The sequence below is a fragment of the Anopheles coustani genome, chromosome 3, assembly GCF_943734705.1.
Source record: "Anopheles coustani chromosome 3, idAnoCousDA_361_x.2, whole genome shotgun sequence".
Taxonomy (NCBI): Eukaryota; Metazoa; Arthropoda; class Insecta; order Diptera; family Culicidae; genus Anopheles; species Anopheles coustani.
In genome coordinates, this window is record NC_071288.1 from 94,554,476 (window position 1) to 94,566,036 (window position 11,561).

The 11,561-nt window shown below is 43.6% G+C and overlaps 2 protein-coding genes across 3 annotated transcripts in view; both read left to right on the forward strand.

Annotated features, from left to right (window-relative positions):
• LOC131260440 (serine/threonine-protein kinase Genghis Khan) overlaps positions 1 to 3,677 on the forward strand; it is a 40,646-nt gene extending 36,969 nt beyond the window's left edge. The window contains exons 10-22 of one of the 2 annotated variants that reach the window (XM_058262157.1): positions 53 to 313; positions 432 to 860; positions 930 to 1,025; positions 1,090 to 1,792; positions 1,860 to 1,958; positions 2,035 to 2,145; positions 2,236 to 2,421; positions 2,501 to 2,591; positions 2,680 to 2,830; positions 2,902 to 2,974; positions 3,059 to 3,183; positions 3,244 to 3,365; positions 3,429 to 3,677. In XM_058262157.1, the coding sequence (XP_058118140.1) occupies positions 53 to 313; positions 432 to 860; positions 930 to 1,025; positions 1,090 to 1,792; positions 1,860 to 1,958; positions 2,035 to 2,145; positions 2,236 to 2,421; positions 2,501 to 2,591; positions 2,680 to 2,830; positions 2,902 to 2,974; positions 3,059 to 3,183; positions 3,244 to 3,363 (2,445 nt within the window). In that variant the 3' untranslated portion in view covers positions 3,364 to 3,365; positions 3,429 to 3,677. The remainder of the gene's footprint in view (positions 1 to 52; positions 314 to 431; positions 861 to 929; positions 1,026 to 1,089; positions 1,793 to 1,859; positions 1,959 to 2,034; positions 2,146 to 2,235; positions 2,422 to 2,500; positions 2,592 to 2,679; positions 2,831 to 2,901; positions 2,975 to 3,058; positions 3,184 to 3,243; positions 3,366 to 3,428) is intronic. The other variant, XM_058262158.1, reaches the window with a different exon arrangement.
• Positions 3,678 to 6,772: 3,095 nt separating this feature from the next.
• On the forward strand, positions 6,773 to 11,206 carry LOC131259772 (malonate--CoA ligase ACSF3, mitochondrial). Its single transcript, XM_058261353.1, has 3 exons — positions 6,773 to 7,457; positions 9,228 to 9,320; positions 9,388 to 11,206. Exons 1-3 carry the CDS (start codon positions 6,992 to 6,994, stop codon positions 10,938 to 10,940), a joined length of 2,112 nt encoding a protein of 703 aa, XP_058117336.1. The 5' UTR covers positions 6,773 to 6,991; the 3' UTR covers positions 10,941 to 11,206.
• Positions 11,207 to 11,561: the final 355 nt, after the last annotated feature.

An 11,561-nucleotide genomic window follows, 5' to 3' on the forward strand; every position in this document is an offset into this window, starting at 1 on the left:
GCATAATCAAAGCCTTTCGTCACTACATCAACAACAATTACACCTTCAACAGGTTCAGCAACAACAGCAGCAGCAGCAAGTGCAATCGCAGCAAATACCGCAAGCACATCATACGTACAGCAACCAGCAACAGTTGCTCCAGCAGGCGCAACAAGAACAGCAGGCGCAGCAACAGCAGCAGCAGCAGCAACAACAACAGCAAGCACTGCATCATTCAAACTACTCGATGGAGAGCGAAGATGGCGATGTGGAGGATAACAATCGGGGCCATTCGTTGTCCAGCTCGAAAAGCAATTTGAGTGACCATTCGTTGGTAAGTTTGCAGATTTGAATATAGATGTTGTACAGCCAAGTACGCTAAAATAGAGGCAAAAGGACTAAACAGCAAGATTTTCGATACTTTTCTTATAACTTGGTTTTCTTTCGTACAGAGTTTGCACAGCGTAATGATGTCACACCAGCAGGATCTTCATCCGCACCGACAGCAGAAGGCTAAGATACACCAGTTTCTCGTACGCACTTTCTCCAGTCCGACCAAGTGCAACCACTGCACGTCGCTAATGGTGGGCCTGACGCGTCAGGGCGTTGTGTGTGAACTGTGCGGCTTTGCCTGCCACATGATTTGCTGCCCGAAGGTGCCGACCCAGTGTCCGGTACCATCGGATCAGACAAAACGTCCACTCGGTATTGATCCGACACGTGGCATCGGAACGGCCTACGAAGGCTACGTGAAGGTACCGAAGCTGGGCGGCGTCAAACGGGGCTGGGTGCGGCAGTTTGTAGTTGTGTGTGATTTTAAGCTGTTCCTGTACGACATTTCCGCTGACCGCAGCGCCTTACCGAGTGTGCACGTAACGCAGGTATGTTACGGAAATAGTGCAAACAGAGTCGATAAGAATTGCATTGATTTGACTTTCTCCATCTTTAAGGTCTTGGATATGCGTGATCCAGAGTTCACAGTTTCCGGTGTACGCGAAAGCGATGTTATCCATGCAACGAAGAAGGATGTCCCGTGTATATTTAGGGTAAGATGAGCACGATTCCAACGCCTCGGATGGAGGTATTGAGTCTCTATTCTGTTGCTTACAGATAACAACTTCCCTGCTTGACGGTGGTCCTTCGTTGCAAACACTGATGCTGGCTGATACGGAGTCAGAAAAGGCCAAATGGGTAGTGGCGTTAAGCGAACTGCATCGCATACTGAAGCGCAACAATCTGCCCAACACGGCCATGTTCCGGGTGCGCGAGGTGCTTGACAGTACGGTTTCAGCCATTCGCAATGCACTGAGCGCGCTTATCATCGACCCCGAGCGAATACTGCTCGGTACCGAGGATGGTCTGTTCTGTCTTGATCTGGATCGTAGCCAGATCGCACGCATCGGCGAAAGCAAGAAAGTGTATCAGTTGTGGTACATCGCCGAAGAGCAGTTGTTGGTAATTCTGTGCGGCAAGCAGCGCCATCTGAGGCTGCTACCGATCCGAGCCCTCGAAACGGTGGATGTCGAGTGGATCAAGGTGGCTGAGTCCAAGAACTGCATTACCGCCTGCACCGGTATTATCGAGCGAGGCCCACAGCCGGTGTTCTGCATCGTGTTGGCGCTGAAACGGCAAAACACCTCCCAGATCGTGGTGTATGTTGTGAATAGGGACCGCAGTCGGCACCACAAGATGTGCGAGTTCACCGTCGCCTATCCCGTGCAGAGCCTGCAGGTACTGTCGGATATGCGGCTCGCCGTAGGCCATCAAAGTGGTTTTACCGCTTACTGTTTGCAAGGAGCTGCCAAGGCGATGCGTAAGTGTTTTAATAATGTGTTTTCGCCGGAATACTTCAATACCATCCATCCTGTATTTTTCCACAGCTCTTGTACACCCGGAAAACCAGTTGAACAACTTCCTTAACTTCTCCGGTGTTGATGCGTGGCGCGTTATCGAGATTCAGTCAGGTCACGGAGCAAATGGTAAAGCACACGGATTATAAACGATATAAATAGGTTCTCGGTTACTTACAGTTTTTATTTCATTCCTTCGCAACAGTGCACGGTGAATATCTACTCGTATTTCAGACGCTTGCAATTTACGTCGATCTGCAAGGTCGAAAATCCCGCGATCGTGAAATAATGTACCCAGCAGTACCAAAGCATATCAGTGAGTATCAGTATATGGTCTTTAAATGTATTTTTACGAGGTTAAATATAATATTCTAACGATGGCTATCTATCTTATCCATTACCACAGCGTACTGCGATGGCCATCTCCTAGTCTACTCGGAAACCCATTTGGATATCTTCAACACGCAAACTGCTGAATGGGTTCAGTCAATTGGTTTGAAACGTTCCCGTCCACTAATGAACAATGGCAGCCTTACGCTTACCTATCTGAACGATAGTGTACACGTTGTTTACCTGGCGAATATGCACACGAGTGAGTATCACCAGCGTTGTTAGGGATTATTTTCCGAATCTAACCAACATCGAACCTTGTTACCTTGTATCATTTTTAGGAGAATTGCTCAACCTTTCACCATGTGACAGGGACGGTCGTCTCAAGACGAAAAGATTTTCATTGCGTGAGCCAAACCGAACCATTCGGACGTAAGTAATTTATTAAATAATTGAGTTTCGAAATCATTGAGAAGGTACGATAACGGTTACACATTGTGTACACATCTTCCACCAACAGTAGCACCGATCGTCGTTCAAAACTCATCTCCGCCCCAACCAACTTCAACCACATCTCCCACATGGGTCCGGGCGACGGAATCCAGAAGCAGCGGCTGCTCGACTTACCGACCACGATCGAGACGGCCGATCAGAGCACCCAACAGCAAAGAGTAAGAAAGAAGTGTATTAAAGATCATATACAGTTGATCTTACTTGGTGGTTTTTTATCACAATTGTTTAGATTTCAACTATGCGTCACGCTCCTCCGCCACCTCGTGCACCGCCACGTCCATCGATGGTTCATCCTCTTAATGGTAAGTACATTCGTCCTTTCCTTACCCATCACTTTCCCCTTATTGCCTGTCGGATATTTAATGCATCATTAAATCCCAAAATAGGTTCAAACAATTCTTTACCAGGTGCTAAACGGGCGGCTCCAGCCAGGCCACGCGATCATCCACCATCGTTACCACGTTCACCTAGTCCTTTGGGTAGTATGTCCTCGTTACATGATGTTCTGAAGGTAAATTTTACAACCACGTAAATGCGCATGATGTAACGTACTGAATCTGTACTATTTTAGGTGTCGGTCGCTGATATGCAGTCCGAATCGCGTCAAAGCGTTGCGAGCAACAACTCCAGCTCGGTATCGACCCCACCATCTCCGACGAACGATCGATTGAGTTCCAGTTACGACTCATAATGGTAGGCACCGACGGGGTTGTGAATTGTTATTGCAGCTATTACATGCGAGTGGTTTCTTTCCAGTTTCCTGAAATATTTCACCAAATTGCTTAATATTCGTTCTACATTTGAACGCAACAGGCAAACGTTTTGTTTGAGGCCAGCCTCGGCGCCCAGGCATCCGGTTCGTCGTAGTTCAGATGCTTAGGTTGGGTTTCATCGTTACTTATGCATGTCAGGCGCCATAAACTTTGTTTGCATTTCTTTTCCAAATGTCTACTGAATCTTAAATATATTTGAGGAACAGCAACACCGCCGTTACATAACATACAATCAGAAGGTTGCAAATTCGTTTTTGTGTGCTAGTATCTGTTTTCCCGGGGGTGCATTGCAATTAACACTGATCTCTCTCTCTCTCTCTCTTAATAAATCTCTAGCTATACTTATCTTCCTTGTTTTCGGGTATTTTCTGAACACATTTTATTTTAACAAAGCGATCCAATTACACATTTTCACGGCTAAAGTGAGATCGAAAATCAGGAAACTGTTTCAATTAAGGCGAACATGAGTGATTAAAAGAACAAAAATATACACTTAGCAATTGTTGGTAAGAGGAAACGGGCAACTGCAACGATAGAAAATCAAAGTCACAGTGTGCATGTATATGTGTGTACGTGTGCAATCGAATTGTTATAAGAAAAATTAGTGAGTATTATTCTTTGGGCAAAGGAAGATACGATAGAGATGATGCAGAATGATAAGGGGGGGAATGTGAATTTCCCGTTACCACGCTATTTAGATACTAGTAACCTTAAACTTTACCCAGTGTACTACATTCTACTCTACCAAACCACGCACTACACATTTGCTATTTGGTTTTGTTCGCAAGGAATGATGATTCCATAAATCCTTTCGTAGCTAGATTGACCCAAAATGCTGCTCATTTGAACGTTTATAAATAAAATATCAATCAAAATCCTTGTTACCAAAACATGGAACGGTTGTGTGCAAATCATCTTTGCTTATGTGTGAAGAGATTTACCAACATTAGAGAAGAAAACACATATGGTAATGGTTTCAAGGGTACGAAACATTTACACGCAAAAAGATTGGAGAAATCCTTACAGACTAAACATAACCGTACCATTTCTTGTTCATCGAGTTGTTCCATGATAGCTATTCGCTAGTGTTTCTATAACCTAAATCCATCGACACCGAGACAACGATAAGCAGCAGATTCGAGTGGATGAGGTAATTGTTGTCATTGCATACTACATAACTAATATACATTTAAAAAAAACCACACACACACACATGCTCTATTCGAAAAAGAAGATTTGCAAAAATGTTGGAATACGCTGCTTTTTCATATAACATATAAACTAGGATTACAGTAGAGCAAACCGATTTTCTCTTGAAAATTGGACGTACACACATGCATGCATACTGACTCTCGAAGAGGTAAACGTGGAAAAAGGGGTGGTAATGTTGTTAAAAAAACGAGAAAAATAAGACCTAAGATGACGTTAGAGATCGGTGCATATGGTGCTTCCAAATGTAGTAGTGAAAAGCGAATGAACAAACAAAACATGACTAATCTTATGCTAAGAGGAGGAACTACTTCAACTGCTGTCGTTTTGCTCGTGAATATCATTGTCAATAAGGAAAGGAAAACGGAAACCGGATAAATGGAAAAGGATAAAGGAGCCTGAACAAATTATGCTGAAATCAAATTACACTTATACGAAGATATTACAAACCTTAAAAAATAAGAGTGGTCAAGAGATCTGCTGTTGTCCGTGTGTGAAACCAGGAATGAAAAACTCGCCAACGGTGTTTTTCCTAGTTCTCGATGTAAATGAACTACCGCTATTAGTGTGCCGTAGGTTCGAAGTAATGAAACTAAACGACGGAAACTGAAAAAAACGAGGACAATATTTAGTATTTCCAATGCAGATTAATACTGCATTTGTTACATATTGTATAATTACGGGGCGCATTACGAAAGAAGAGAAAAACACGAAAATGCAGAAAATTTCGATTTTCCGCGCAAAACTTAGAATGGTCTGGTTACGTTAGAGCAACCACGCCTGATGCTGTGTGGAGATGGTAGTTATGTACGTTCAAAATACGGATCACAAATCACTTAAAACATACCTACAAACATGCATACATTCACACTATCTTTCGTACGGTTGACTACTAACTTATTGCACCAACATCAGAATCAGCAGTCGTGATCAGAATGTCGTGAATAGTAAGTAGTACGCAAGAAATGAAGGAATTAGGTATTAAGGAGCTACAAAATTGATCCGAGCGAAGAGCAACACTTTATGAACAGTTCTAATTAAAATTTACTTTATTTATGTCGATTTCCATGCTGTTCTTAGTATACCCATCCCTGCGCCTAGAGGAAGCTCCTAGTATATCGAACACGTTTTAACTGAAGTGCTTCACATTTTTATTCGCTTTAATGAAAATGAAATGAGATACCACTATGTTACAAATTTACAATCGCCATTATTTTTCTTAAATCTTTCGTTTGTTAGCATAAATTCCTATTTTATTTATTTGAGCGAGCTCTGATGTTTATTTATGTTTAATAGTGGAAATATGATTCTTAACGATTAACTTAATTTGACCCATTCAACTTGAGGCCGTAAAATAATAAAATAAAGATTTTTGTTGTCTTTCAAAGAACTATGTGACTAAACATGTGGCAGACAGTTAGCGCGTAGGTATTATGTGTATAGTTTTCTTCAAAATTTAAATTACATTCATGACGCAGGAAGAAATCGCTAGTAGGAGCTGATAAGAAGGAGTATAACTGCGCAAATGTACATTCTATCCATGCGTCAAAACCCTTCATAACTACACCAGAATCATACTAATACGATGTAAATGCCGTTGTCGATGGATAACGGCATTCGTTAGTATCAAACAAGTAATGATTGAAAAGCATTGCGACAAATATCCATCACGAAGCATTACGGGCATTGGATATGCAACAAAGAAAAAGAAACCGAACACTCACACTTCACTTGTATTTCTGTAAATTGATGGAAAGAAATTCTCGTTTATTTTAAAGAAATCAATGTGTTTTGGGCAAATCAAATTCCCAACTACCAACAAATAGAATAATGTGTCGACCGCATAGTACCATAGTACATAAGGTGAGTAAAGTTTAAGTACATTCTATTTACCTTACCTATTCACAAAACAGATCTGTCAAGGAATTTGACAATCGGCTGCGAAAACAAACGGTCCAAGAACAACCTCATGTCACGTTATGTTTTCGTTGAAAACTGCCGTATGCTGCATTGTGATTTTGGTTGGTCAATCTAGTCAGCTCTGAACTTGCGAACGAAACGAATCTTCCTGTTTGTAGAAGTGCGCCGAAAAAACAACTGCACAAGTAGTGTAATTCTCGAAGCTGCTTCAAAAACGGATTTACACGGCATTCACTAATGCTAGACAGTGGTGTGAAAGTGAAAAACTGTTAGTCGCACGTCGCGTCGGAACGTCCGCGGATTCGGAAAAGCTGCGAAAATAAGTGCACTTACAAGGGGCACACCGATTTCACACTCGCCCCTCTGCACCAGAGGCTGCAAAGTTCGAAAAAACAGAAAAAGAAGCCTGCGAAACAAATGACGAAATTCATTCTAGCCCGAAGCTGCCTGGAGTTAGCCTCCGCCGGCACCCTTGGATCCTCGATAGGTTTATCGAATGCGTGCATCGTTCCCCGTATGGGAGCTTCATGGATGAGGCAATACTCTCTACAGCTAAGAACACAACATGCCAGGCTAAGTAGCTTTACCGGCGGGCCGATCTGTAGCAAAAACTTTTCCACACAGGCAGACAACCGCAAACCGGTAGCATTCGACGACGGTGACCGCCCACCATCCGATCCGGAAGCCGTCCATGCAGATCTACTAAAGCGACTAACGAAATTGTACGATCAGGAGCAGGCACGCAAATTGATCGTTCCTCCATTTAAGCGTGCGCTACTTTATGGCGAAAAAGCGGCTGTTCGGGATCAAGTAGGCGATTTCAGTTTTATACAGCTGTACGAAGCCGTCAAACGACTTGCCGTTCAGATATCAAAACAATGTGGTAAGTTCTATACACAAGCACGGCATGTCGTCACTCATCACTGGGAAAACATGATGCAACCAAGGGGGCTACATAAAAGGAAATGCTTGAATGCGTTGCTGTTTTTGTCTCCGTTTTCTTAAGTTGGACAGCCAACCGAGCGCCAAGGTCAGGGTACGCAGTCGACCGACATTGAACTGGTCGCTCGGTTGGCGCCAGTAAAAGGGGCTTAGCGCACCAAAAACAGGTCTCCGGCATAATATGCAGCACAAATTTAGTTTCCGGCGTATTCATGTTTTTCTCTTCTTCGAAGGAGTGGGGGAGATGTCATCTCCGGTAGAAAGCGAATGATATATGTCAGTGTGCCCACTGATATATGTGTACCGTTTTTTCAAACGAAGAAAAAAATCTCAAAATTGCGACGCAATTTAGCATCGCGATGTCCGTCTTCGCATAATTCAGTGAGCAAAAAACTCAGATCTTAACGGGTTTCTGTTGTTTGTATCTTTCACGTGCTTCCAACGCCGACATTCTCTGAACTCGATACCTTATCCTTGAACCTTAAAAATGCCGGACGTAGGCACTTGAGGCGCTTGTTTGAATGCAGATCACTGCATTTGTTATTGCCTTTTTGTCTGATTTTATTTGATCAGCTTGCTTTCGAATGGCTGGAATTAAAAGAATATTCAGCAACGCTTGACACTGTCGGATATTTTGTTCGTATCAGATCCACATCAAGAGGGGGTTTAAACATAATACCTGTTCATTGCTATCGTATTTCGGTGTTATTTTTTGTAGAAACCCTTCCTAAACTTGCTGAAGCATGAGTGTTCTGGAACAGAAATATCATTTGGCTTTCCGACTCGTCCCAAATGGGAAAAAAATGTCACCCGGTATAGACAACTTGAATGACGCCGTACCGGCCATCGGCACCTCGGGTCGGTGTTTGTTCTAATTGTAGGAGCGAAAAGTGGTTTGTAAACAGTCGGATCGGTTCACCGGTGCAAACTGTTTGTTATTTTCTCGCAATCTGAACCTCGATTTAGCGATAACATTCTGCCACTCCACCATAGGGCTGATGCTCTGCCTCGTGACACACTGTAGTAAGACGCTCTTTTGTAGAGGAGACAGAAATAGACCGAATCATTCAAAGGACTAATCCGTACCTGGGTCGGTGTGGGTGGTATGAAGCGGCTATGTTTAAAACGATAGTAGAAATTACTGGTTTGGCATGTCGATCGTTTTGCTGTTGATGCCGATTAATGAGCAGCGAAAGCAACGAGATGGAAAGGCGCCAGTCAAATCGAGCAATGGGAAGTGAACCGTCAGAACGTAATCTAATGTGATTTACGTTGTTATCATTAACAAGAAACAAATTATGGAAGCTGTCCAAAAGATCTACTGGTTTTTATGCTTTTATATGGAAACAGGAAAAATCTAAGAAAAATATTCACAACCTAATCTTTTAGTTTTTTAAGAAAAGATCAGGACAAAAAATGACCGGACGTTATGTTTGGGTTATTCCTGTTCTTATTTGGGGTGGTCTAATAAATTAAAACATAGGAATCACCCGTGACGATATTTGCAAAATCGCTGTTATATTTTTCACGCCATGACACTAATTGGCAATAAACGAAATACTTTAGTCTGGGTTTATTCTTGCGAATTTCTTACTGTGAGATGCCGAGGTGCACGGATTTTGGTGCTGTGATTTAATTCGCGATTAGATAATTCATTTAAAAATCTCACGATTTTTGATTGGTTAATTCTGATTTTGTGTATTTTAAACAGGAAGTGCATCCCAATCCCGCGTGGCATTCTTATGTCCGAACAACATTACATACGTTGTAAGCCAGTGGGCATGTTGGTTCTCGGGACAGATTGGTGAGTATGAGTTCTGGGTTTGTGGGTGATTGGTGTAATTATCATTCCCGCGTTTCTCTTCCTGTAGCCGTACCGTTGAACGCCAAATACCCGGCCGACCTTCTTGAGTATTACATAAAAGATTCGGATGCATCACTCCTGCTGACTACACCAGAGTTTCTGCCCCTCGCCGAGCCGCTGGCAGCAAAACTGCAAAAGCCTTTTCTGGTGGTGAGCCATGATTTGATCACCAGTCCTGCAGCGAACAATACGGGTTCAGATCCCTCGATGGGAGGCATTTCATACTTAGATCCTAGCCGAGAAAATGTGCTGCAGCTTAACGATTTGCTCGTGGTGGAGAGTGCCCTCAATGGGGAGTTTTACCGCGACGCAAACGCGCTTATACTGTACACCTCCGGTACGACCGGTAAACCGAAGGGAGTGGTACTTAGCTACGCCAATTTGGACGCCCAGCTAAGCTGCCTATCGCACGCATGGCAGGTAACGTCCACGGATTCGGTTTTGCATGCGCTTCCCCTAAATCACGTGCACGGAACGATCAATGCACTTAATCTTCCGCTGGCGGCCGGTGCAAAATGCGTCATGCTGCCGAAGTTCGACAGTAGCAGCGTGTGGAGCTACCTGCTAAACGTGAATATGACCACAAAAGAGCGCGTGAACATATTAATGGGAGTACCGACGATGTACGGATTGTTGATACGCGAGTACGACAGTGTTTTTGGAGCAAATGCGCGCATGCGTGACTACGTGAAGACACATTGCCGAAACAAGATCCGGTTGATGGTGTCCGGGTCGGCGCCACTTCCGGGTAATATATTCGATCGCTGGCACGAAATAACCGGTCACAAGTTACTTGAACGGTACGGAATGACAGAGATTGGTATGGCCATTTCAAACCCGTACGTACAGGACTCCGAGCAGCGCAGTCGGAAGCAGGGCTGCGTGGGAATGCCTTTGCCTGGCGTTAGCGTTCGCATTGTTGAGCCAGAATCCGGTCGGCAATTGACATTGGAGGGTAAGGAAAACGAAGGTTTCTGGAACAAGGACACCGGTGACAATGTTCCCCCATCCGATGCGCCGAAGGACTCTGTAGCAGGTCAACTGTACATCAAAGGACCTTCAGTGTTCCGTGAGTACTGGGGTAAACCACAAGAAACCGCCGCCGAATTCGACTCCGAAGGATGGTTCCGGACGGGTGATACGGCCCAGTATGAAAATGGAACGATTCGCATTTTGGGCCGCACGTCGGTGGACATCATTAAATCAGGTGGGTTTAAGCTGTCTGCACTGGAAATCGAGACAGCCCTGCATGAACATCCGGACACGAGTGACGTTGCCGTGTTGGGCCTTCCCGATGAAACCTGGGGCCAGCGAGTGGTTGCAGTAGTAAGCCTTCGGGAGCAGGTAACGCCGGAAGAATTCAGCATTCCGAAACTACTCGTGTGGCTAGAGCAGAAGCTGCCAAAGCAAGCAGTGCCGAAAGAGGTCAAGGTAGTGGAAGAAATTCCCCGGAATGCAATGGGTAAAATCAACAAGAAAGAACTGATCGATCGATTATATGGTACCCAAACAACTACGACGACGCCGGTAGCCGAACAAAAAGATGAAGTTAAACCGTAAGCTACAGCTGCAGGACATTAAGATGCGCACAGAAACGTATTTATATCAATAATCGAGATAATTCTAAGTAGGCAGCCAGTACCTAGTGCTAGTCTATAGCTCCAAACAAACAGAAAAAAAACCATCCGATTGGACTTACATAACTTGACGGAAGCAAACCTTTTTATATTTCGTTTGCTTACGGAACAACCCGGAATAACAAGAATGTTCGTTATAAGTTGACCTAATAACAATTTAGACAGCAAGGTGTCAATGAAAACTTGAAATGTAGAGGATTTTTCCGAGCAAATAGTATCCGAAATTTACTAACTTTATCAGTATGACGGTCAATAGTAACTTCGTTAAAATTAAGTTTTGGAGATTGTCTAGACTTTCTTTCGAAACATCCGGCGATTTTTCCGACTACGAAATGAAATGTTTTCCTTGGAAAACCCGAATATTAGTTGTAGGCATCTTGGAACAAAACTTAAACGTTAAGTTCGTAATGTCAAAAACTTACCGATTAAGCAACCTCGATTTCGATGTGATTACCGATTAGATGACCTTGAAAAGTACAAAACCTTCATAAGGTTACCGTTTCGGCGGAGCCAATCACAGCACGGCGTTGTATGTGTTGGTCAG